Here is a 27,542-nt window from a genome sequence, read left to right on the forward strand (position 1 = left end):
ATCCTATTTTTGAATCCTAGACAGCTCATGAAAATGGACAAAATGCTAGATTTTTAAAAGATGCTAAAGACATCAGGAGGGAAAACCTGCAATCAAGCTTACCTTCTCATGGGTGCAAATGCAGTTAAGTGTGCTGGATGTGACTGAAGCCCCAGGCAGTAATGGCCAGATTGTTACTGGCACTGTGGGTGTGCAGGGGATGGAAGTAATGAGCCCCACCCCCCATGAGTTTCAAACAAGGCTCTGTCTCAGTCAAGTCTCTGAACTCAAGACCTGATGGACTACTCCTTCCATGAGGCCTCAAGGGCACACGTTGCCCCAGTGGGAGAGGTTGGGGTAGGGAGGAAGCAAGCCTGTGCACTCTGCATTGCCCCATGGAGCTCGATAGGTGCTGCACAGGAAATTTATAACTTGATCTGAAGTACTTGTGGCACCTTAGAGACTAACCAATTTATTTGAGCATAAGCTTTCGTGGGCTACTGCCCACTTCATCAGAGGCATAGAATGGAACATATAGTAAGAAGATATATCAGGGCCTAATAACATCAGCCACACTATCAGAGGCTCGTTCACCTGCACATCCACCAATGTGATATATGCCATCATGTGCCAGCAATGCCCCTCTGCCATGTACATTGGTCAAACTGGACAGTCTCTACGTAAAAGAATAAATGGACACAAATCAGATGTCAAGAATTATAACATTCATAAACCAGTCGGAGAACACTTCAATCTCTCTGGTCACGCAATCACAGACATGAAGGTCGCTATCTTACAACAAAAAAACTTCAAATCCAGACTCCAGCGAGAAACTGCTGAATTGGAATTCATTTGCAAATTGGATACAATTAACTTAGGCTTGAATAGAGACTGGGAGTGGCTAAGTCATTATGCAAGGTAGCCTATTTCCCCTTGTTTTTTCCTACTCCCCCTCCCTTCCCCCGACGTTCTAGTTAAACTTGGATTTATGCTGGAAATGGCCCACCTTGATTGTCATGCACATTGTGGGGAGAGTGGTCAGTTTGGATGAGCTATTGCCAGCAGGAGAGTGAGTTTGTGTGTATGTGGCGGGGGGGTGAGAAAACCTGGATTTGTGCTGGAAATGGCCCACCTTGATTTTCATGCACGTTGTAAGGAGAGTGGTCACTTTGGATAGGCTATTACCAGCAGGAGAGTGAGTTTGTGTGTGTATGGGGGTGGGGGGGGGGTGAGAAAACCTGGATTTGTGCTGGAAATGGCCCACCTTTATTATCATGCACATTGTAGGGAGAGTGGTCACTTTGGATAGGCTATTACCAGCAGGAGAGTGAGTTTGTGTGTGTGTGTGTGTTTTTTGGGAAAAAGGGGGGGGGGTGAGAACCTGTATTTGTGCTGGAAATGGGCCACCCTGATTTTCATGCACGTTGTAAGGAGAGTGGTCACTTTGGATAGGCTATTACCAGCAGGAGAGTGAGTTTGTGTGTGTGGTTTTTGGAGGGGGGTGAGGGGGTGAGAGAACCTGGATTTCTGCAGGAAATGGCCCACCTTGATTATCATACACATTGTGAAGAGAGTGGTCACTTTGGATGGGCTATTACCAGCAGGAGAGTGAGTTTGTGAGTGGCGGAGTGAAGGATGAGAAAACCTGGATTTGTGCTGGAAATGGCCCAACTTGATGATCACTTTAGATAAGCTATTACCAGCAGGAGAGTGGGGTGGGAGGAGATATTGTTTCATGGTCTCTGTGTATATAATGTCTTCTGCAGTTTCCACAGTATGCATCCGATGAAGTGAGCTGTAGCTCACGAAAGCTCATGCTCAAATAAATTGGTTAGTCTCTAAGGTGTCACAAGTACTCCATATCTTACTATATGTTCCATTCTATGCATCTTGTTATTATATGTTCCAGTCTATGCATCGAATGAAGTGAGCTGTAGCCCACGAAAGCTTATGCTCAGATAAATTGGTTAGTCTCTAAGGTGCCACAAGTACTCCTTTTCTTTTTGTGGATACAATCTAACTCAGCTGCTACTCTGAAACCTGAATCTCTATTGTAATTAGAGGGTGCTTCATTCACCATACGGATATTACTACACAACACCTCAACTTCACCTCACACCTCAATAGTCTGATATTTGAAGTGCTCAGATGGAGCCCTCTAATTGAAATAAAACAAAAATCAAGTTTATAAACTTGGGGCCAGATTCACTGATACACTCCATGTGCTTTGCATCACCAAATGGGTGCAAAGCAGCCAGAAGCTACTCGTAAATTCATAGATTCATAGATTCATAGATATTTAGGTCAGAAGGGACCATTATGATCATCTAGTCTGACCTCCTGCACAACGCAGGCCACAGAATTTCACCCACCACTCCCACAAAAAAACCTCACACCTATATCTGTGCTATTGAAGTCCTCAAATTGTAGTTTAAAGACCTCAAGGAGCAGAGAATCCTCCAGCAAGTGATCCGTGCCCCATGCTACAGAGGAAGGCGAAAAACCTCCAGGGCCTTCCAATCTGCCCTGGAGGAAAATTCCTTCCCGACCCCAAATATGGCGATCAGCTAAACCCTGAGCATATGGGCAAGATTCATCAGCCAGATACTACAGAAAATTCTTTCCCGGGTAACTTGGATCTTACCCCATCTAAAACCCATCACAGGCCATTGGGCCTATTTACCATGAATATTTAATTACCAAAGCCATGTTATCCCATCATACCATCTCCTCCATAAACTTATCGAGTTTAATCTTAAAGCAAGATAGATCTTTTGCCCCCACTACTTCCCTCGGAAGGCTATTCCAAAACTTCACTCCTCTGATGGTTAGAAACCTTCGTCTAATTTCTAATCTAAATTTCCTAGTGGCCAGTTTATATCCATTTGTTCTTGTGTCCACATTGGTACTGAGTTTAAATAATTCCTCTCCCTCTCTGGTATTTATCCCTCTGATATATTTATAGAGAGCAATCATATCTCCCCTCAACCTTCTTTTAGTTAGGCTAAACAAGCCAAGCTCCCTGAGTCTCCTTTCATAAGACAAGTTTTCCATTCCTCGGATCATCCTAGTAGCCCTTCTCTGTACCTGTTCCAGTTTGAATTCATCCTTCTTAAACATGGGAGACCAGAACTGCACACAGTACTCCAGGTGAGGTCTCACCAGTGCCTTATATAACGGTACTAAGACCTCCTTATCCCTACTGGAAATACCTCTCCTGATGCATCCCAAGACGACATTAGCTTTTTTCACAGCCATATCACATTGGCAGCTCATAGTCATCCTATGATCAACCAATACTCCAAGGTCCTTTTCCTCCTCCGTTACTTCTAGTTGATGCGTCCCTAGCTTATAACTAAAATTCTTGTTATTAATCCCTAAATGCATGACCTTACACTTCTCACTATTAAATTTCATCCTATTCCTATTACTCCAGTTTACAAGGTCATCCAGATCCTCCTGTAGGGTATCCCTATCCTTCTCTAAATTAGCAATACCTCCCAGCTTTGTATCATCTGCAAACTTTATTAGCACACTCCCACTTTTTGTGCCCAGGTCAGTAATAAAAAGATTAAATAAGATTGGTCCCAAAACCGATCCCTGAGGAACTCCACTGGTAACCTCCCTCCAACTTGACAGTTCACCTTTCAGTAGGACCCGTTGTAGTCTCCCCTTTAACCAATTCCCTATCCACCTTTCAATTTTCCTATTGATGCCCATCTTATCCAATTTAACTAATAATTCCCCATGTGGCACCGTATCAAACGCCTTACTAAAATCTAAGTAAATTAGATCCACTGCGTTTCCTTTATCTAAAAAATCTGTTACTTTCTCAAAGAAGGAGATCAGGTTGGTTTGGCACGATCTACCTTTTGTAAAACCATGTTGTATTTTGTCCCATTTACCATTGACTTCAATGTCCTTAACTACCTTCTCCTTCAAAATTTTTTCCAAGACCTTGCATACTACAGATGTCAAACTAACAGGCCTATAATTACTTGGATCACTTTTTTTCCCTTTCTTAAAAATAGGAACTATGTTAGCAATTCTCCAATCATACGGTACAACCCCTGAGTTTACAGATTCATTAAATATTCTTGCTAATGGGCTTGCAATTTCTTGTGCCAATTCCTTTAATATTCTTGGATGAAGATTATCTGGGCCCCCCGATTTAGTCCCATTAAGCTGTTTGAGTTTCGCTTCTACCTCAGATATGGTGATGTCTACCTCCATATCCTCATTCCCATTTATCATGCTACCATTATCCCTAAGATCCTCTTTAGTCTTATTAAAGACTGAGGCAAAGTATTTGTTTAGATATTGGGCCATGCCTAGATTATCATTGACCTCCACTCCATCCTCAGTTTTTAGCGGTCCCACTTCCTCTTTCTTTGTTTTCTTCCTATTTATATGACTATAGAACCTTTTACTATTGGTTTTAATTCCCTTTGCAAGGTCCAACTCTACTTGACTTTTAGCCTGTCTCACTTTATCCCTACATATTCTGACCTCAATAAGGTAGCTTGCCTTACTGATCCCTCCCTTCTTCCACTCCCTATATGCTTTCTGCTTTTTCTTAATTACCTCTCTAAGATGCTTGCTCATCCAGCTTGGTCTACAACTCCTGCCTATGAATTTTTTCCCCTTTCTTGGGATGCAGGCTTCCGATAGCTTCTGCAGCTTTAATTTAAAATAATCCCAGGCCTGCTCTACCTTTAAACCCATAAATTCTTCAGTCCAATCCACTTCCCTAACTAATTTCCTTAATTTTTGAAAGTCAGCCCTTTTGAAATCAAAAACCCTAGTCGCAGATTTATTTTTGTTAATCCTTCCATTCAGTTTGAACTGAATTAGCTCATGATCACTTGAGCCAAGATTATCCCCTACAACCATTTCCTCTATGAGGTCCTTATTACTCACCAAGACCAAATCTAAAATGGCATCCCCTCTAGTCGGTTCAGCAACTACTTGCTGAAGGAATCCGTCAGCTATCACATCTAGGAAAATCTGAGCCCTATTATTATTACTAGCACTCGTCCTCCAGTCTATATCTATATCTAAATCCAACCCAAAGAGTGTTAAAACTGCCTCATGAATCTCAGTTGTTAGGGCTGAAGCCCAGTGACGATACTTTTCAGGCAAGATTTTCAATTATTTGATGCGTAACTATAGGCCTAAAATATGCATCTAATTGGCATAATTGTGAGTGTAAATTTGTTAACTGCAAACATCAAAGGACAAATAAACAAAAGGCAGAAAGAGTCCTAAAAGGGCCTCACATCACTTTTACCAGAGGGACTGATGCACAATGTAACAGTATGAAAATGTAAGTAAAAGAGAATCAGGCCATAAAAGTTTAATTATTACCCCAAGGCCATATTCTACCCTTCATCTTTGTGCAAAAGTCCCGCTGTCATCAGTAAGAATGCCACTGTGGACTGAGGAAGTACCTGGCCCTAACTATTACTCTGGTATCAACAATGCAATTCATCCCTTTCCACAGAATGGCTTTGACATCGGTGCACTTTGTAACACATTTCTTCCTTATCTCTGCTGTCAGATTATTGCGAAGAAGACTGTCTTTTAATTTTCTGGTCATATCGAAGTTCAATAATCAAGGTGTACACTGTAAGGGTAAACAACAGGGTATTTTAAAAATAACTTCACTAATAAACAAACAAAAAAGACAGACACTACCTTAATTCCTGGATATTCTTGCTCATTGTAACAGTGTCTGCAAAGAATAATAGCAATCTTTATTTTTCTTCACATTTTAAAAATCAACTTTCTCTCTTAAATGAATTTTGAACTGAAGAAATGTAACATTGTAGAAATAAGTCCACACATATTAAACAATTAGTTGTTTATATTTGCTTTGGAAAGTTTTTCTTTGTTTCCTGAGTAATATTGTGAGGCATAAACACAACTATATGTTTTATAAGAGGGGCCAGCTGTGATGGGGTGATTGGCCCCTTTAAGAGGTAATTGGTTCTGCCCCACTTTTGACTCATTCAACCCTCCTCCGCATGTGGGGGAAATCAGTGTAGCACCCCATGACTGTAGCTCACGTGGTTAAAATCAGTCCAGGCCTGGTGTTAAAAGTGAAGCCTCCAGAGAGCAAAGAAAAAGAGAGCAAGTAGGCAGTTTGAAAAAGGCCTGCTGGATTGGGAGATTTGGTCCTAGAGAAACCAGCTGGGGAATATTGCTGCCTGCTGAGCTCTCCCAACCCAGGGAGAAATGCAATAAGGTAAAAAGGAACCATGTGGGGAGAAGCTGGTCTAAATTAACAAACTCAGCCTTACAAGCAGGACTGTAGGTCTCCAGTGCTAAGGAGAGAGAAGCCTGATGAGAAATCCTCCCAGCCCCCTGAACTTAGACGAGCTCTTCTGTAGGGAAGCTGATTAAACTAAATAAATTGTTTTCCCAGGAGAAGGTGAATATTATTTAAAAGCTCTGGATAGAAGTCATTTACCTGAATCCCTAAGGAGCTGAAGGCAGGGTGTCTCAGAACTACACTGTGCCACTAGCAGCCATGATCTGGAATGGCATCCTCTTATATGGCCCTGGCATCTCCTATGAAATACCTCTTCCAGTCAAAAAAAGAGGTATGCAAAACTTACCATTCTCACAGCTGATTTCACGCATCAAACTTTATGCTCCAAATTAACATTAAAGGCCATAGTTTCAACTCTCTGCCTAGACTACACTGCAAAACTGGTAACAGATTTTGAGCACACAAAAGTCCTGTGGACATTTGAACATATAAACTATATGCACGCAGAGGCACGTAGGCACACATTGACCTATTTTGTGCCTCAAGTGCCTATCTGGATGGCTCAAATTGAGGCTTTTATGCACAGATTTTTTGGCATAAATTAGACAGCCAGTTTTGAAAACTTGTCCCTAATCAATCTGAGCTTTATTCAGCTTTGCAAAATTCTTCTCATCCATTCACCTGTGGCAAGTAATTTTTTTTTTTTTTGACAGGTGCATAAAGTGTTTTCACTATGGAGGGCAAGTAGTTTTTGTATCTGGTCTGATAAATTTTCAAGACCGTTTTGCAAGGCTGGATTAATTTCAGAAAGACAGAGGTCCAGATCAGCTCTTGCATAATCCATCTGCAGCAGAGCTGCATTTAGTTCAGAGTTTGTTCCAAGGAATATAAGAGAATGAATAATTTGTAATTATATAATCCTTTCAGCCAAATTATCCAAGTGCTTTCCTATACAAGTGGGCAAATATTATTGTCCCAATTTCACTGATACAGAAAACGTAAGTCACTTGCCCAAGGTGCACAAGAAAGCAACAGAAGAGTCAGAAATAGAATCGAGGCGTCCTGGTTCCCACACTAACCCCAAGAGAAGGCTGACACTTTCAAAATTATGATGTGTTGCAGTAGTAGTGCCTAGTCATAGACCTGGCCCACTGTGCTAGGTGTTGTACAAGAGGGCCACAAAGTTTTCAAACTTGGGTGCCTCAATACAAAATTACAAGTCACCTGATCTTTAGAGGTGATGAGCACTTGCAGCTCCCTTTGAGTTTCTTCCCTGCAAACTGGACAGGAGTCCACAATGCTGACTTGCAACTTCACCTCTTAGTTGCTGAACTTGCAGGAGTGAATACCTCCTCCTTTGGATTTTTCAAATATGGGAGTGCAGAGCCAGGCCTGTGCTTCCAGAAGGCACATTGGTGCAGAAGACTGCCAATCTACAGGAAACTGAACTTCTAGGGTAAGTTATTGTCCTGTGAGCTTAAATGCCTCGTAGCACCTGGAGCCTGCTGGCTCTACATGAAGTAAAAAGGATTCTAGACCTGCTTACACTAGGCCCTCAAAAAGCCTGAGTTCAGGCTTGTATAAAATGAACATACACTGATTTGCATACATGGATGTGATCATAGCCTGTTGGAAAATAAAGTCTCTCTTAATTTTCACCTCAGCAGGGGCTGATTTTTTCCCCCTTGAGGCAACTTTAGAGGCAGCACCTCTCTTTCCCTGGGGAGCTGAGTTTCCTCTTATGTTCCCTATCTCTCTGTGTGTGTGTTTCCCCGTTATCCCTCCCATTAGGTCTCTGGGCCCAATTCATCACTCTTGTTACTTCAGTTATATGCCACTGTACCACCACAGATTTCAGTGGTGTTACTCAGGCATCACCAGTGGTGGGCAGGAGCTGGTTTGCACCGGTTCGCGCGAACCGGTTGTTAAATTCTGAAGCCGTTTTAGAACCGGTTGTTAAAGGAGTGGGGAAGCTCAGGTGGGACGGACAGGATGTGGCCCGCGGGACCATCCGGTCCCTCCCGCCTGAGCTCTCAGCTGGGGAGGCTCTCATGTGAATATTTACTGACCCGGTGACAGAGTTTCCAAGTTACCAAGTTTGGGACTGCTCCACTGAATGTTTTCTCTCACAGATGAGAGAAGGTCACTGATGTCTGCCTCCCTCCTCCCTCCTGGGGCTTGGGCTGTCAGAGCAGCCATGGGTGGGAGGCAGGACCTATCCCTCTGCTCTCAAGAAGCAGAGCTGTGAGGGACCCTCAACACAGACCCTGATCACCTGGTGGTGCCTATGGGGGGGCCAGGTGTGGTGTTGGTTCAGTGCCTGGTGGAGAGCTGGGGCAGTTGGGTTAGTGTCAGGCTGGCTGGGTGCCTGGCAGTGCGCAGCTGATTGGGTCAGCGCCTCATGTGGGAGCTGGTGGGGCGTGGGGCAAAGGTCTGGGTGGGTACCTGGCAGGGGGCTGCCTGGGGTGCTGGGTGCCTGGCTGGGGAGGTGGGTGGGTGACAGGGCAGGGTGGGTGCCTGGTGGTGGTGGTCAGGGGGCTGGCTTGGTGCCTTGCGCTCTGTGGGGGGCTGGGTGGTTGTCAGGCAGGGAGGGTGCCTGGTGGGGCTGGCTGGGTCCCTGGTGCTGGGCGCGGGGGGTGGGGGTGGGTGTTAGGCTAGCTTGGTGCTGGGTTGGGGGCCAGGTGGGTGTCAGGCTGGCTGGTCCCTGTTGCTGGGCGGGGGGCTGGGTGGGTGCCTGGTGGGGGCAGTCGCTGGATGGGGGGTTGGGTGAGTGCCAGGCCAGGTAGATCCCTGGCACTGGGCAGGGGGTCAGGGGGGTGCCAGGCTGGCTGGGTGTCTGGGGCTGGGCAGGGGCAGGGGCTGGGTGGGTGTCAGGCTGGGTGGGTGTCGGGTGGGTGTCAGGCTGTCTGGGTGCCCAGGGCCGGGTGCAAGTAGGGGCTGGGTGCCCAGGGCCGGGTGGGGGCAGGAGCTGGCTGGGTGTCAGGCTGGCTGGGTGGCCAGAGCTGGGTGGGCGTCAGGCTGGCTGGGTGCCCGGGGCTGGCTGGGTGACCAGAGCCGGGTGGGGGTAGGGGCTGGCTGGGTGTCGGGTGGGCGTCAGGCTGGCTGCGTGCCCGGGGCTGGGTGGGTGTCAGGCTGGATGGGTGTAGGGGCTGGGTGGGAGTCGGGCGGGTGTCAGGCTGGCTGGGTGCCCAGGGCCGGGTGGGGTTAGGGGCTGGCTGGGTGCCCGGAGCCGGGTGGGGTTAGGGGCTGGCTGGGTGCCCGGGGCCGGGTGGGGTTAGGGCTGGCTGGGTGCCCGGGGCCGGGTGGGGTTAGGGGCTGGCTGGGTGCCCTGGTCCGGGTGGGGTTAGGGGCTGGCTGGGTGCCCAGGGCCGGGTGGGGTTAGGGGCTGGCTGGGTGCCCAGGGCCGGGTGGAGGCAGGGGCTGGGTGGGTGTCGGGTGGGTGTCAGGCTGGGTGGGTGCCCGGGGCCGGGTGGGGGTAGGGGCCGGGTGTCGGGTGGGTGTCAGGCTGGCTGGGTGCCCGGGGCTGGGTCGTGTTAGGGGCTGGCTGGGTGCCCGGGGCTGGCTGGGTGTCAGTCTGGCTGGGTGCCCAGGGCCGGGTGGGGGCAGGGGCTGGGTGGGTGTCGGGTGGGTGTCAGGCTGGGTGGGGGTAGGGGCTAGGTGGGTGCCCGGGGCTGGGTGGGGGTAGGGGCTGGGTGGGTGCCCAGGTCGGGGGGGGGGGCAGGGGCTGGGTGGGTGTCAGGCTGGCTGGGTGCCCGGGGCCGGTAGGGGCAGGGGCCGGGTAGGTGTCAGGCTGGCTGGGTGCCCAGGGCCGGGTGGGTGCCCGGGGCTGGGTGGGGTTAGGGGCTGGCTGGGTGCCTGGGGCCGGGTGGGGGCAGGGGCTGGCTGGGTGCCCAGGGCCGGGTGGGGGCAGGGGCTGGGTGGGGTTAGGGACTGGCTGGGTGCCCGGGGCCGGGTGGGGGCAGGGGCTGGGTGGGGTTAGGGGCTGGCTGGGTGCCCGGGGCCGGGTGGGGGCAGGGGCTGGGTGGAGTTAGGGGCTGGCTGGGTGCCCAGGGCCGGGTGGGGTTAAGGGCTGGCTGGGTGCCCGGGGCCAGGTGGGGGCAGGGGCTGGGTGGGTGTTGGATGGTTGTCAGGCTGGCTGGGTGCCCGGGGCTGGGTGGGGTTAGGGGCTGGTTGGGTGCCCGGGGCCGGGTGGGGGTAGGGGCTGGCTGGGTGCCCAGGGCCGGGTGGGGGCAGGGCATGGCTGGGGTTAGGGGCTGGCTGGGTGCCCGGGGCTGGGTGGGGTTAGGGGCCGGGTGGGTGCCCAGGGCCGGGTGGGTGCGAGGCCGGGTGGGGGCAGGGGCCGGGTGGGGGCTGGGTGGGTGCGAGGCCGGGTGGGTGCCTGGGGCCAGGTGGGTGTCGGGTGGGTGCGAGGCTGGGTGGGGGCAGGGGCCGGGTGGGTGCCGGGTGGGTATCAGGCTGGCTGGGTGGGTGCCCGGGGCCAGGTGGGTGTCGGGTGGGTGCGAGGCCGGGTGGGTGCCCGGGGCCAGGTGGGTGTCGGGTGGGTGTGAGGCTGGGTGGGTGCCCGGGGCCGGGTGGGTGTCAGGCTGGCTGGGTGGGTGCGAGGCTGGCTGTTAGGCTGGCTGTTGGGCTGGGGGGTGCCAGCTGCTGCCGGGCCGGGGGCGCTCTCCCCACCTTGCCCAGCACCTCGTCCCGCTGCCGTCGCCTCCCCGCGCTCTGGCTGGGGCTCCCCAGGGGGAGCCGGGAGCGGGGCGGCGGAGAGGCTGCCCGGCAGCCCCAGGGGCAGGCGCCCCTGGTGGCAGGGAGGAGGTACTGCGGCATTCCCTGCTGTCCGGTGGGGCGCCTGACCTCCCCCCCCGCCAGGCCGTGTCCGCCCCGCCGCCCTCTGCGGGACCCTTCCGGCTCTCTGCCGCCCCCGGCTCGCACCCTGCCTCCAAGCTGCCTCGCTCAGCCTCCCGCTCGCTGCCTGCGGCCCAGGCCGGCCCAAACACGTCAGACTCTCAGCCCGCCACACCCTCGCCCCCTGTGCAGTGGCAGGGCGGGGAAATCCGGCGGCATCCCCACCTGCCTGGCCGCCAGAGGAGAGAGCCCCTGGAGGGGAGACCGGGGGGGGAAAGCACATTAAAACCCCCAGGTACTTCTGTCTGGCTGCCAGGAAAGCTGCAGGCTCAGTGAGGAGGCCGGAGGGCTGGGGGACAAGAGCAGGGAGCTGGAAGCTCTGGCCCAAAGCCACAAATGAGCCTGGCGTTCCTATAAGGACAGCCCCGTTGCCAGGGTCACCGTAGGGGCCATGACGCCTGCATTGGTGGGTCTCGTCCCGTGGCCCCACAGCCTCTGGAAGCTTGTCTCCTGGCATCCCCATCCCCCATAGTGCCGCTTCGATTGTTACTTACGGTGGGGGAGCATACAGGGTAGCCTCTGAGAGCATCAGTAAATTGGGGGTGGGGGTGCAAGGAAGAAAGGGGAGGGGGCTGGGAGAACAAGAAAGGAGGCAGGATAGTGATGGGGAGGGAGATGGAAAGGGAAAGAACGGCATGTCCCTCGCCTCAGGGATTAGCAGTGGGCGACTGGAATCTCCCTGGGAGCAGCCAGGGGCAAGGTGTGCATTTTTGTGTGTATTTAAGGTTGTACACAAAACAATCACACACAAATTGGGGGTGGGTGGCTTCCCCCAAAGGGTCAAAAATCAAAAAGCAGCCTGAAAATATCCAGCGAATGTGGGGTGTGGTTTTTTATTTTTCTAAAAAATCCTCGTGATTTTTATGCCAATCCCATACTTTCAGAGGTGGCTGAGTTATTTTTGAATGCCTAAGGTTGGCAGTATTGATAACATGACTTGGATTATGTATTCTCTATTGGAAAGCAATTCTGGCAGTCCTTTTAGTTCCGCGGTTGGAAATATGGTAACCGATTATTCCATCTCATGCCTAGAGTTCAGTCACAAAATATACTGATTGCCAACCCACAATCGTATATATCAGCCGACTGCTCCTATATCAGATCAAACCAAATCACAGCAACCAGCAATACACCACAGCACCTCTACAGAGTGCTCAAGAAATATATTCATTGACAAGCCTTAAATATTAGAAAGTCCTGAAAACTCCTGTCACAAAAACCCGAGAAATAGGTTTTTAAAGAAACGCTACAGCTCAGCAGCAGCTAACTTCAGCATTGCACAAAAGACTTATATGGAATCCTCAACTAAGTGAGCATCTGTATAACCAGAATGAAAGGACTGCATCTCAGAACGAAAGAAAAATGCAAGCTGCCATTAATTAAGTGAGAAAGTGAGGGAATTCTCCAGCTGAAAACAGAGACCTCCACAACACCAACCAGCAAGCTGCTTACTGCACCAGATTGTGGTAGTACATATCAGTACCCCATCAGGAAAAACAAACACACACAAAGGCAAAATTTGTCTGTCTAGACAGAGAGACACCTTCTACACCAGTGGTTGAGACACGAGGAAGCACGAAGATATTACCTCACGATATCAGGACTGATGAAAGGGCTCTTCATCACAAAGCGTTGAGGAAAAATTGTGTGTCACCCTGAGACAAAGGAGAGAAACAACATCAACCTATATAACAGCGTGACACTGGGTCAGCCCTGGATGCTAATGACAATATGATCTCAGGTGGTACCAATCCTGGCACAGCATGAAGCCTCATCATGGACAAGTTGTACCTACCTCTGACAGGCACCTGAGGGGTCTGTCTGTTTTACTCTTTGGCAGCACTTGTATAGCTCGTCATGCAAATAAAGAACTATTAAACTGAGCGATGTCTTTGTCTCCTCCTGCAGTGGGGCCGCTGTCCCTGGTAATGGGACCTCCCTGCCCTGAGCATATGTGTTGTGATTTTGCTTCTCCTTATGGAGGAACGGGGGGGCAGCTCATACTCCGCTCTTTCGTTTGCACATGGCACTGATAATTAAAAGCTGGTCTGGGCCTCTTAAACTCCAGGAACCGTTGAAAGCCACCTGCCCCCCCGCCCTTCACCCACACCCCCAGCCTTTGGCTGGCTTGGTAGCCTAGGAAACAAACCCCACCTCTTGGACTTGTCCTGTGTGTGGGAACCAATGAAAGCCGTATGTGGTGTTTGGTTTCTCTGTAAAGTTTCATTCAAAGGATCCCAGCTGCTACTGCAGGAAGAAATTCAATACCTGCTCCCCATTAAGTCTGCAGCCCTGTGCCTCATATGGTGTGTCCCTGCCCCCCTCTTCCCGATACCAGTGCAGGTACCTAATGCCCATGGGGGGGAATCTTGCAACAGCCCCCTGGCATTTTCTGGAAACCCCATCCCTGGGTACCCCACTTCCTGACTCTTCTGGTACCCCAAGCCCTCCTGGCTCGCAACACACAAAACTCTCATTGATCATGTATTAAGGACACTATAGAACTTTGGATAAGCTCTTACTGAAAACTTTGCCTCCTATTCTTGGAGCGTATCTGGCAAGGAAGCACCTATAAGTCTCTGCACCTTGGATGGAAATATTAAATGCTTGTCTATCAGCATACTTGTCTTTTCCCTCAGGGCCAGATCCGCAGCTGGTGTAAACTGGCATCACTTCATGGAGGGCAGTGGAGCTATGCTGATTACCCCAACTGAGGTTCTGGCCCATGATATGTTTTCATATGGATTTGGGGACCTGGGATCCAATCCTGCTCCCTTGAAATAAATGATAAAATGTCACTTACTTCACAGGAGCAGAATTAGACCATGTTGCTGGACACAACACAGCATCACATGGCTCGACAACAATAAATGGGCATGTCTAGCTTTTGCTGAGGGCATGATTCTTTTAAGCAACAGCTCAATCAACACGAAAGCAAAGACCAAAAAACTGTCCAGCATTGCAAAAAAGACGATAAATAATCAGTTATGAGAAAACAAATCCAAAGAGCGCCCCAGCAACGCATAATTCACACGTTATATCAGAAGGCAAAGGAATACAAGAAATGAATCAGCTTACGTACCTGAGCAATACTGTGCAAGCCAATGGGGATATGCAAAAGGAAATAGCATCACAAATTGGCAGTGAGGCAGCTGCCTTCACCAGCTTAAATAAGAGTGGGTCATCAAAAACCTGCAACTGAAAGGCTAAGCTATGAATCTACATCTCAGACATTATTTACCCTTTAACATATGGATGTGCAAGCTGGGAATCAGACAGACGTCTCAGTGTCTTTGAAAGCCAAAGCCCTAGGAAAGTACTAGGTATTCAATGGAATTAATTTATAACAAATGCTGAGATTCATCAGAGAGTTCAAAACTCCTTATCTTTAAATTATCCAGAGAGGAAGATGTAAATATTTGGGATGTGTTAAGAACGAAGCCAGAGTGTCTGCCGTGGCAAGCGTGTCCTTGGGCAGCCAGAGAAACATGCAAAAGGGGCTAGTTGAAAGAATCCCTCCTTTGAACAGTAGAAAGGGAAAGCTTCAGGGACTTAACCACAGAGAGGACATGCAAAGAGCAGCCCAGGATAGACAGGGATGGCGGAGCCTCGTTTATGCCCTAAGTGACATCTAACAGTGCAGGAAGGATTCAGATTCAGAGAGAGGTGTCAGTGTCCTAATGAGTCAGTGGGTTTGGTGCATATCTTCTGACGCTGGCCAGCTGCAGACAAGACCAAGGATCATCTTTTTGTTCTGTGTTTGTACAGCGCCTAGCACAAGGTCCATGCCTGGGGCTCCTAGGTGCTTCTGAAATTCAAATAATAAAAAAAGGATTAATTTCTTACAAATTTGGACTTATTTTTTGCATTCTGAAACTGCAGCATGGTTTAGCATATAGGATTTCCAAATATGGGGCATGTCCCTTTGGAGGGCGCAAAGAGGTTATCAGGGGAGTGCAAGAACCTGATGTGAAGCAGAACACTCCTGCATCCTTGCTACTTTCCAAGGAGAAGGAGCCGCAGAGGCAGCACCTCTGCAGGCAGCAGCTGTTGCACAAGGGAAGTCCACAGGGAAAGGGGTTGGAGACCCAGCCTGCTCCTGTGATGCCAGTTACTGTCCTGCCCTGCACTTGCCCTGGATGCTGCTAGGGCCAGTGGCATCAGGCAATGGTATGGGAGCAGGGTCCGGGCAACAGAGGCAGCGTGGAGGAAGTGGCTGAAGCCAGCAAGTGGAGTCTGCAGCCGTAGCCTGGTAGGGAGAATGACCCGGCTCTGGGGAAAGAAGGGTTGGCTGGGGCTGTAGGTGGGGCAGTAAGCTGGGAAAGTGAGAGGAAGGGAGTCAGGGGGCACAGGGCCAGGCAGGAAAGGAAAGGGGAGGGGATGAAGAGGGAGGACATGTCTGCGACATGATTCTCTGAAGATGGATGCAGAAATTTTGTTTTTGAACCCCTGGTTTAGATCCTGGGCTGGGGTCATGACCCTTAGGTAGGTTGCAGCAAGTGTTAGGCGGTCACAATGATCTTCCTTTTGTTCATCGCTAGATGGGAGAAGAAGGGTTCTCAAACTTTTTTTCTGTTGCAACATAGGGTCACAGTATGGAAAAAGATTGAGAATCACTGGTCTAGGGGTTAGATCAGGGACTGGTAGTCAGAAAACCTGGGAGCTAGTCCCAATTATGCTACTGGCACATTGGTGTTGCTTTGTTACTTAGCAAAACAATAATGGTTTCCGAAGGCATGAATATTCTGCACGAAAAGGGAAGCAAGAGATCTAGAAGGAAACCAGTATGGCTAAGTGGCAAGGTCCAAAAAGTTGTTTGAGCGAAACAGAAATCCTTCAGAGAATGGAAATCTAACCATAGTGAAGCCAATAAAAAGGAACACAATTTCTGCAGGAAATATAAGAAGGGAATTAGGAGGGCTAAAATGGCATTTGAGGAGTAAATAGCTAACGGTATAACACAAATATAGAATTTATGAAGTATATCATTTGTGAAGTACACCAGACGCAGGAAGCCTGTGGGTCTGCTGGATCACTAAGGGTTAAAGAGAGCAATTAAGAAAGAGAAAGGCATTGCTAAGAAGCTAAAGGATTTTTTTGCATCAGACTTTATCAACAGAGGATGTTGGGGAGATCTCTCCCCTGAACTGGAAGCAGTAATGTGACAAAATTTGCAGAGGACCTAAAATTATTTAGGTTAGTCAAGACCAGAAAAGATTGTCAAGAGCTTCAGAGGGACCTAACCAAGCTAGGTGAATGGAAGAAGAAATTCAGTGTTAACACATGCAAATTCAAGAGATCAGTCTGTAACTTTAAAGTGCTCACTGGCCTGATCTCAGCATATCTAAAAGATTGCCTAAAAAAGCTCCAAGATAAAGACCATGGCTGATCACTTTGCTCTTCAGACACAGTGGAACTTTCTACTCTCAGGGTAAAGTCTTGTCTGTGCAGCAGGCAGTTTCCTGGACATTGGTCTTAGATTGTGGACTGAACTCCCACAGGAACTCAGGACCATCACAAACCTCACTACCTTCCGCTCCAAGTGCAAAGTGCACTTCATCAACGTTGCCTTCTCTAACGTAAACACAGAGTAGTATGTACATTTAGAAAACAGAAACCACCCTCGCAAATAAAACAGCACACGGCCCACACAATTCTCCGTTGAGGGAGAGGATGAGGGGCAGAACGAGCTACAAATGACAGATCTTAGTTATGTTGTTTATTGCACTAATGGAAGGCGCTCAGATACTAGGGTGAGGAGGATGGTATAAGAACCTACATAGGGCAGAATTCTTCTAAAGCAGCTGGTATTGCTGGTTTTGTTCACAGTTGCAGGAAATTATGGGGGGAATTAGACAATAATTATTTAATGACAGTAGATGTTGAGATTCAAAATGTTAAAGCTTTATAACCATTAAACCACAAATTATCAACATCATGTGTCAAAATATACAATGTAAATATCCTTAAATCAAACTCTTAAGTTCTCAAGCAGTTATTTTTCTTACTTTGCCTTTTTGTAAATTTGGACTATTATTGATGAACATAGTTTTTCATTGGTTTGTGTGTGTATTGTGAAATTGACGTTTACCGACAGTTACCGATGATTAAAGTCTAATCTTTCCATACCTACTTATGTCTGTGTCCAGAACATGGCAGCTGGTCTGCAGCAGCTTCCATGCACCACCAGGGCTTGACTAGCAGCAGGTGCATCATTTGCTATGGAACACACCAAGTTTTCCTGAAATGCTGCCTCTTGCCAGCAGCACCTCTCCCTCACAAGGGCCTCCTGATTTTATCGAAAGTTGAAAACACTAAACTCTCCATCTCAGCTGCCTCCATCTGGTTCACTACATGGTTCACTATGAAAGCTTATGCTCAAATAAATGTGTTAGTCTCTAAGGTGCCACAAGTCGTGCTGTTCTTTTTACATTTTCTTAGTGCTGCACAGAGTTTTGGTCATGGGACAAACCCTGACGTCAGCCAGAATTTCACAGAGCCCTCACAGTTAATTACATCATAAGGATAGGTTTCAGAGTAGCAGCCCTGTTAGTCTGTATTCGCAAAAAGAAAAGGAGTACTTGTGGCATCCGACGAAGTGAGCTGTAGCTCAAGAAAGCTTGTGCTCAAATAAATGTGTTAGTCTCTAAGGTGCCACAAGTCCTCCTTTTCTTTATATCATAATGGTGCACCTCCCATTGATTTCCACAGTGAGGACCTAATATTTTATGCTATTTTCTTCTCCAGTCTGTATGTCCTTTTACATTTATGGATGTGATAGTGATTTTAGGCTCAATAAAATTGTTCTAGAGTCTGTTTCTTTTTGAAATAAAAATAAATAAAATACAAGGTAAATAAATCTTGTGCTATGGAAGTCAGTTATGACCATTGTGAATTGATAAGATCTGGAATGAGGCATGATGGAGCTGTCAAAACACTGCATTAGCTATAGACTACCTCTAGGTGGCACCATGGCTTTGGTTAAACAAATGTGTCTAGTCAAATCAATATAGAGAATATTAGGCTGTTACTTACACTGATTGTTTGGAGAAAAAACTTGGAATGTTAGTCATGGATTTAGACACTGAGTTACAGCAACCAGCAGCCATTCATATACAGGAGGCAGTGGTCTGATTGATTAGCGATTTGGGGGTTGATCATTCAGTCCGAACACTGACATCAGTGAAATTTCCATTGCATTAGGCTTATGAAACTGAACATTGACACTACTGTACCCAAAACTATGTTCTACACCTCTCAAACCCTGCAAAAATTTAAATCAAATTCATTATTTTACTTTTATCAACACAATTACTGGAGCTAGGTCTTTTGTTTCACAGTCTGACCAAGAACACCCTGGCTCCATTTAGGCAGGAGATTTGACTATTGGAACCTCTTGCTCTTAAAGAAGTTTCCTGCTTGGAGTGACAGGCACTCCGGCTATTTGAGGATACAGCCATAGGTAAGCTAACAAAAATGGTTACTATTTGAGACTTTGGATTCCCTTTCTGTAACTGAACTGAAAATATTGTTTTAATTGTAATTAGGGGTGAATGTTCCTTTTTAGAAGGATTTGTACTAGACAATAGTCTAGTGATTAGCATAAACATTTTCTGCCATCCTGTATCAAGCAACAGAATTCAGATTGACATTGTCATGGAGCATGGGCCTGATGTGTTCCCTGGCACTGTGGTTTTACAAACTTTAAAAAGACCAAGTCATGTAGAAATTGTGGGCCAGATCCTCAGTGGGTGTAAATCCTTATCACTCCACTGACTTCAATACAGCTATTCCAGATTTACACCCGCTGAAGATGTGGCCCATTCATTTTAACTGTAGTGGTAATTTTCAATGTGTAAAGTAACATTTTATCTTTCTTTGACCAGGATTATATAAAAAGTGGAGATAACTCGCTGTTTATAGCACATATGCCCTCATCTACACATTGTTGTGGAAATCAGATCTCTGGGTTGCTAGGTATTTCTGCATATCCCAAGGACTGTATGCAGTGTTGTTGTAGCCGTGTTGGTCCCTGGATATTAGAGAGACAAGGTGGGTGAGGTAATACTTTCCTAAGGTGAGAGAGAACAGCTTTTGAGCTTACACAGAGCTCTTCTTCCTGAGAGTCTCTCTCACCAACAGAAGTTGATCCAGTAAAATATATTACCTCACCCACTTTATCTCTGTAATATCCCAAGAATTGTCATTCTTTTAGAGTGAAATTTTACAGCTTAAATTATACACAGCTGCATTAACAAGGGAGCAAGATCCAAATGTTGATGTGATTCTGGCTGCTCCAAAGGCAACAAACTAACTGCAGGTAACTATTTTATCTTATCTCACTTTTCTACCTGTTTAACAGTAGCTCTCACCATGACTTCAGTGAGGTTACACAGGATTTGCAACTGGTGGAACTAAGTGAGAATTTGGTCCCGATCGTCCGGAGCCATTTTCAGGTTGGTGGGCTGTGTATTTTGATGATGTAATATCCAATCGCTAGCTCCCCGCGAATTCACAGCTGAGGTCTTGTCACATTAATATGTAAATACATCAGAAATCACTCTGGGTCAGACTGTCCCCCTCCTGCATGACAAGCCATAGGGAAACAGTTAAACGCTTACTCTTTCCAGTCCATTTTTACATTATTTTAAAAATATATATATCGGCTTACAAGGCAGGTGTGTGGGGGCGGGACTTGGACCTGTTCTGGGAACCACCAGAACTTATACAAACCTGGCGCCATTGGGAATGGGAGCACCAGGTCCTGCACCCTGCATTCCATAGCTCCATACTTGCTGTGCAGAAATGGGCAGCCTTAATCCAGTTTACTCTCACTTCCCCACTCTCCCTCCGAGCAGCAGTAGCTGCTGTAACACTGGCAGACCATCTGGGAGAGCACGGAAAGTGAAAAGAACTCAGCTATCATCTCCACATTTTTTCAAGGGATTAATTTCACCTGCTTTTCCTGTTTGCCCTGTAGACTCCAGTTCTTTTTAATCCCAGACGTGGGAAGTTATTTCAAGTTTAAAACCACACGGAAATGTTTTTTTGGTCTGGGCTTTCTCTCCCCCCCCTCTTTTTTTTTTCTTTTTGACAAGTCAGAAAATTGTGAAGTGAGCAGGAGAGAGCGAGTGAGAGGGAGAAGACGCTTTCATTCTTTTCGTGCAATGGACTGAGGCAAAAAGGCCATTATAATGGTAAATCACACACAGAAAGGAAGAAAAGACTGATAATCAATCACAAATGAAGCATTCGTTCGGATTTTGGCAATTTACTGGCCAGTGGTTATAAACCTACATAGTTTTTTCTTTTGTCCAATTTACGTAAAACACGCAGGTTTGAAATAGCAAGGGCAGGAAGAATAATTTTCAGAAAGGTATCCTGCCAAGGAATATTTAGGATGGGAAAGACACAATACTGAAATGCCAGCAAGGACTCAGTGAGTTCTGAAGAAAAAGCAACATGCTGAAATGCTGGCATGAAGACTTTTCAACACAGGACCCTGGACTTCAACTCAGAAGAGAAACTTGCTGTGTCAGAAGCCTCTCCCCAGACAGCCCAGCGTTTCACATGCTTAAGGATGACTCGTAGTGGACTTGGGGGGAGTTCAACTCATTCTTCCGTGATTGCTTCAGTGGGATTTGTGGCTGAATGAGTATGTGATGATAAACATGAGGATGCTAGACAATACTGCCACTGGCATAGCCTCTTCAGAATCCAGCATAACCCATAAAGAAAGATACATTTATCTGGAGGTGTTGCTTCAAGGAGGAGCTCCATGGGGATTCACTCTGAAAGGCGGACTGGAGCATGGGGAACCATTAATCATCTCCAAGGTACTTTTGTTTGTTTTAAATCAGGATGCAAACAAGTTAGCAGAAATGCCTGGTTTCCAGGACAATAGTTGTAAAATATTGCCTCCTACGGGGTGGAATTGTTCCGGGGTTTGGACTGATCCTGGCAAGTGCTGAGCAGCTCTAGATCCTGTTGAAATCCCTAGGTGCCCAGGACATCCTTTTGTTGATTGTAATGCCTGAAGTCTAAGGACATTGTTAAGCTATCAAAGTAACTTTCCTGTCCCAAAGGACAGGAACTATTGCTTTCAGAAAGAGGCTGTATTCATTTCATCATAGTTCCTTTTAAAATGAAAGCGGGTGAATCTTCCTTTTGTGTGCTGCACCAGCCATCTTGTACCATGAAATCATGGTGCATCTGAGCATGTTCAGTGAGCCGTTACCTGCTTTTGTGAATTGACTAGCGAGAAAACATTTTAGGTCACATGATGTTGTTTCAGCTAATCCGAACTGAAGGGGAAAAAAAAGAGAAAAGTGTAGTAAATAGTTCTGGGTATGTATGTGTATATAAATATACATATGCATACATGTGTGTGATTACTCACACACACACACACAGAAAGTATACATATACATAGCAATTTTTAAAAACCCACTCCAGTATTCTCCTATTTACTAAATACCTATGAAATGTGGTACTTCTGGAACTAAATTACTATTATTCAGGAATGCAATATTAACCTACAGGTAACTGATAGCATAGATGGCAAATATATTTGGGGTAACATTTTCAAAAGCACTTAGGTCCCATTTTCAAAAGGGACGTGAGCACTTAGGAGCCTGAATTGCACTGAAAGTCAATAGGGCTTGGCTCATAAGGATCAGATTTCTAAAGTATTTAGGCATCTAAAGATTTAGATGGGTACCTCGTGAGATTTTCAAAAGTAAAAATCCCCCTAGGCACCTATCTGAATCTTTATGGCCTAAATTCCTTTAAAAGGCCTAAATTCCTTTAAAAATCTGTCCCAGAGGGCCTAAGTCCTATTCGCTCTCAATGAGACCGACTTGCAAGTGCCTAAGTCACTTTTGAAAATGGGACTTAAATGCTTTAGAAAAATGTACCCTTAGTGGTTCTCAAATCTCTGCTACGTTATTGGCAATAGCATGTATACGTGTATATAAATAATGTTTGAATGATCCTTTCGGGTGTGTGTTTGAGTTTGTATGCATGTGTATAATTATTTAATCTAATTTCTTTATATAGGATGGGACTTGTGGGCTCTAGAAACTCAGAGGATCAAAACCAATGGCAGCTAAAAGAAAACTCTGGTACTCTGTATTTATTCCATTTAGGCGAGATCCTGCAGCCCTCACTCATATGAGTAATCCTTACTCAGATGAGTAGTTCCATTGAAATCAGTGAGTTCCCATCAATTCATTTCCCCTTTAGTCACGTAAGCAAGGATTGCGGGATTGGGATTTTCACATAAACGTTCCCAACTTGAACTGGTTCTTAGCTTTAAATGAACATTTCCCCCCCTTTCCTGTAGAGCAACATTAAATAGAGACAACTTGGGACAGACACACAAAGCAAAACAGCACATCACTGAGTCAGCAGGTTATATTTCATTGTTTGCACATTAGGGACTAATATTGCAGTGTCAGATTTTCAGCTTTGTGCATGAGAATGTTTTTACTGTCGTGGTAAAAGCAGGTTTTGCTTTTAATCCTGAAATATCTTCCCACCACATACAAAGTTCAATAACTTTTCTTAAATGAGACAGAGATGGCTCTTGCTGTGGAGCATTAATGAGTCTGTGGGATTTGGTTTCCTCAGTAACCAGCCCCCTGAATGTCAAACATGCCTGGAGTGTGCAGGAGGCCACTGGCAGCTGTATGACTTGTGCCTTCCTTCCCTAAAACAACACTGCAAAAATTTGTATTTTGTTTTTTTAACTTGTAGCTACAGCCTCACTTGCACTGTCACTAATTTTTGTGCATCTGTTCATGCATTAGTGACAGAGATGCTAGCTTGCCAGCTTCCATATGAGTTTTACTCTTTGGAAATTGTGCAGAGCATGGGTTTGGTTTGGTTTTGTTTGCTTCCAGTTTCAGCTGAAAACCAATCTGGTTATATAGATTAATGTATTAGAGCTATGTAAATATCTGTGTTCATAATTCACTCTGAATAGCAGATAGTGAATTCATGTTAGTTACCTAGAAAGCTTTTTGACCTAGATAATACATAATCCTTTATTCTTTGACCGATCAAGTTTATACTGTAGAGCTATTAGGACTTATTGGGAATAATAAATGAAAACATTGTATAGGTCAAATCTTGACCACCTAACTTACTCACAAAAGAAGTCCCATTGAAATGAATGGGACCACTCATGCAGGTACGGTGACAAGATGAGCAGAATTTAGTCTAACAGTAGTATTGCTGATCTGTAAAAACTAGAGAAAAGTGGGCATGGAGGCAGGTTAAGAATTTAAATGAATGGTAATTCAGAATTAAGGCCTGATTCTCATTTACACTGTGGCCTCTTTACACTGCTCTGGCAAGTAAGGTACATTTACACCCACATTAAGGTCCCTTGACATTGCCAGAGTGGTGCAAAGTGTAAATAAGAATCTGGACTTCAGTGACCATGTAAACCAGGGGTGGGCAAACTTTTTGGGCCGAGGGCTACATCTGGGTGGGGAAATTGTATGCAGGGCTGGGGCAGGGGTTTGGGGTGCGGGAGGAAGTGCGGGGTGTGGGAGGGGGTGTGGTGTGCAGGAACTGGCTCAGGGCAAGGGATTAGGGCAGAGGTGGGGTGTGGAGTGTATGAGGGGGCTCAGGGAAGGGGGTTGGGGTGCAGGAGGGGTGCGGAGTGCAGCAGGGGGTTTAGGGCAGGGAGTTGGGGTGCAGGAGGGGTGCGGGGTGCAGCAGGGGGTTTAGGGCAGGGAGTTTGGGGGGGCAGCAGCGCATACCGGGGCCAGGGCAGGCCCCCTGCATGCCTGTCCTGGCCCCATGCTGCGCTGTTCCGGGAAGCGGCCGGCACCACGTCCCTGCATGGCTCTGAAGCTCCCATTGGCCGTGGTTCCCTGTTCCTGGCCAATGGGAACTGCGGGGGGTGGTGCCTGGAGGCAAGGGCAATGCATGTAGCCCTCTGCTCCTCCCCGGAGCCCAGGGACGTGGTGCCAGCAGCTTCTGAAAGTGGCGTGGGGCCTGCAGCACCACGGGGGTAACCCCACGGGCTAGATCCAAAGCCCTGAGGGGCTGGATCCGGCCCTCAGACTGTAGTTTGCCCACGCCTGATGTAACCTGAAGTCTCTGAAAGTTTGCAGTATGATTTTACCATCTATTATTATATGTCCTGTTATCTCCATGTAACACAATTAAGAGGTCATGGAATATTTGATAGTTGGCAAGTCCACTCACATGTGATACTTGCCTCTGTTTCTCATGCCTCTCTATTCCATGCAGTCTATTTTTTGCCAGTCTCCTGCTGCAGTCTTAGCAGGTCATTTTGATAGCTTTCTATGCTGCTTCTGTTGTGCATTTCCATGCTATCCTTGATCCACCTGTTGCCATTTGCCCAGGAGGGGTTTCAGTCCAATGCCTGCCTTATTATGGTATTGGGTCTTTCCTCCATGTGTGTCCTAGCCATCTCCAATTTCGTTCTATAATTTCTGGTCCTATTGGTTTCTCTTTCATCCTCCTGCAGAGTTTTGTGATTTTTTTTCTGGCCATCTGATATTGTGGATTTGTCTAAGGCAGCTGTTTATAAAAACTTAGAGTTTAGATAGTAAGATCTTAATAAGTCTCCAAGTATCAGCGCCATATACTAAGACTGGCTTTGCAATGGTGTTAAATATTCAAAGTTTAGTTTAGAGGGCAAGATTTCTGTTTCTCCCTATTTGGCTTTAGAGTTACAAAGGCTCACTCCCAGTTTATGTCTTATGTTCCTAAAGGTTCATGCTTCAGGGTTTCAACTGGCCATTTCCAGGGGTCAGGAAGGACTTCCCCGCCCCCAGTGTATTCTGTTTTCCTTTTTTTAACATCTTCTCCTGAAGCATCCGGGATGGCCATGGCTGGAGATGGGACATTGGATGGGGAGGGCCAGGACTCTGAGGTAGCACCAAGCATTATCTCTCTCAGGTGCTTGGCTGGCTGGTTCTTGCTCACATATTGAGGGTCTAACTGATTGCCATAGGTGGGGTGGTCAGGAAGGAATTTTTCCTCCAGTTGAGATTGGCAGTGACATTGGGAGCCTTTCACCTTCCTCTGCAGCATGTGGGTGCGGGTCACTTGCCAGGATTATCTGGGTATGTCTCACTTAATCATTTCCTGCCATTTTGGAGGCCTCGGGCACCGGTACACCTTGATCTTTCCTATTCTCTGCCTGTGGCACATAATAATCTTGTCTCCTGTGGGCTGTAATACCTTGTTTTTATTTTGGTCGTTGGGTTTAGAGTGGGGGTGTTGGTGGCCTGTGGTATTCAAGAAGACAGACTAGATGATCTGATGGTCCCTTGTGCCCTTAAGCTCTATGACTCTGTGGCTGGTTTTCAGGTCTTTGTTCCACCTGTTGTACTTGCAATGCTGCCAAGATAAGAGAAACATTGGACCTCCTTCTATGTCAGTCCCAGAAAGTGTTATTGGCGTTTTCTGTTGTGTGTTGATTCTCATGGTTTGTGTTTTCTCGGTGTTGCTATTCAACCCTACTAATTGTGCATATGCCTGGAAATCATTTGTTTTGGCTTGCATATCTATGTGGGTATAGAATAGTAAGTTGATATCTGCAAAGGCAAGGTCCTCTAACTTCTGTGTGAAAGCCCATTGTACGCCCCTTGATTATTCTATGGTCTCTCTCATTACCCAATCCACTACCGGTTAAATGATCATGGATGACATAAGACATGTTATATTTGTAGTCATCAGTAACTCATAATTGTTTTGGTCCTGTAAGTATCACTCAGTGGGTGATCTCACCTAAGAGAGCCTTTGAAACTGTGACTGAGGGGAAGGTAGATTGGTGAGTTTAAGAAAGGTCCAGAAGCATAAATACAAGCTCTCTGTCTCTCAATACTGCACACCATGGAAAGTCAGTTCTCTGCTTTGGCATGGTGTGTGCCAAGCATTGGCCCAAAGGCAATGGGAATTTTCGATGTGCAAGGAATGCAGGATCAGGTCCAAATCTTTTAAGAGAAAACACTGGGGCTAAGGCCCCATCCCCCAAACCCCTCCACATGTCTTACAGACACTGGAAAATACTTTAACTAAACACCTTGGCCTAGATCCTCAAAGCTATTTAGGCTCTAACTTCCACTGAGATCAATATCTTTGAAGATCTGGGTGTCTGAAACTAACTCAGTCAGTTAGTGGACATCCATCTGCAGCCCAGTAATTTGTAGACGGCTGTTGGGTGTCTTTTAATTAGGGCTGTTGATTAACCACAGTTAACTCACGCAATTAAAAAAAAATTAATCGCGAATAAAAAAGTTAATTGTGATTAATCGCAGTTTTAACTGCACTGTTAAACAATAGAATACCAATTAAAATTTATTAAATATTTTTGGATGTTTTTCTACATTTTCAGATATGTTTACAACACAGAATACAAAGTATACGTGCTCACTTTATATTATTATTCTTGATTACAAATGTTTGCACTGTAAAAATGATAAAAGAAATAGTATTTTTCAATTCACCTCATATAAGTACTGTAGTGCATTCTCTTTATCATGAAAGTGCAACCTACAAATGTAGATTTTTTTTTTGTTACATAACTGCACTCAAAAACAAAACAGTGTAAAACTTTAGAGCCTACAAGTCCACTCAGTCCTACGTCTTGATCAGCAAACTGCTAAGACAAACAAGTTTGTTTACATTTATGGGAGATAATGCTTCTCACTTCTTATATTCAATGTCATCTGAAAGTGAGAACAGGCGTTCGCATGGCACTTTTGTGGCCAGCATTGCAAGGTCTTTGCGTGCCAGATATGCTAAACATTCATGTGCCCCTTCATGCTTCGGCCACCATTCCAGAGGACATGCTTCCATGCTGATGACGCTTGTTAAAAAAATAATGCATTAATTAAATTTGTGACTAAACTCCTTGGGGGAGAATTGTATGCCTCTTGCTCTGTTTTACCCACATTCTGCCATATATTTCATGTTATAGCTGTCTCTGATGATGACCCGGCATGTGTTGTTTGTTTTAAGAACACTTTCACTGCAGATTTGACAAAACGCAAAGAAAATACCAGTGTGAGATTTCTAAAGATAGCTACAGCACTCGAGCCAAGATTTAAGAATCTGAAGTGCCTTCCAAAATCTGAGAGGGACGAGGTGTGGAGCACACTTTCAGAAGTCTTAGAAGAACAACACTCCGATGCGGAAACTACAAAACCCGAACCACCAAAAAAAAAAATCAGTCTTCTGCTGGTGGCATCTGACTCAGATGATGAAAATGAACATGCATTGGTCTGCACTGTTTTGAATCGTTATCAAGCAGAACCCGTCATCAGCATGGATTCATGTCCTCTGGAATGATGGTTGAAGCATGAAGGGACATTTAGCGCACCTGGCATGTAAATATCATGCGACG

The 27,542-nt window shown here is 46.5% G+C and overlaps 2 protein-coding genes across 2 annotated transcripts in view; one reads left to right on the plus strand and one right to left on the minus strand.

The window, feature by feature from the left end:
- CCDC158 (coiled-coil domain containing 158) overlaps positions 1-10,965 on the minus strand; it is a 68,931-nt gene extending 57,966 nt beyond the window's left edge. Inside the window, exons 1-2 of the mRNA XM_037896721.2 lie at positions 10,925-10,965; positions 5,677-5,713 (exon numbers count right to left, since the gene is read on the minus strand). Of these exons, the coding sequence (XP_037752649.1) occupies positions 5,677-5,702 (26 nt within the window). The 5' untranslated portion in view covers positions 5,703-5,713; positions 10,925-10,965. The remainder of the gene's footprint in view (positions 1-5,676; positions 5,714-10,924) is intronic.
- A 9,135-nt stretch (positions 10,966-20,100) lies between these two features.
- Positions 20,101-27,542, plus strand: part of LOC122465457 (protein Shroom3-like) — an 80,874-nt gene continuing 73,432 nt past the window's right edge. The window contains exon 1 of the mRNA XM_043545272.1: positions 20,101-20,985. Coding sequence (XP_043401207.1) covers positions 20,812-20,985 — 174 coding nt within the window. The 5' untranslated portion in view covers positions 20,101-20,811. The remainder of the gene's footprint in view (positions 20,986-27,542) is intronic.

The sequence above is a fragment of the Chelonia mydas genome, chromosome 4 (genome assembly GCF_015237465.2).
Source record: "Chelonia mydas isolate rCheMyd1 chromosome 4, rCheMyd1.pri.v2, whole genome shotgun sequence".
In the NCBI taxonomy this organism is placed as follows: Eukaryota; Metazoa; Chordata; order Testudines; family Cheloniidae; genus Chelonia; species Chelonia mydas.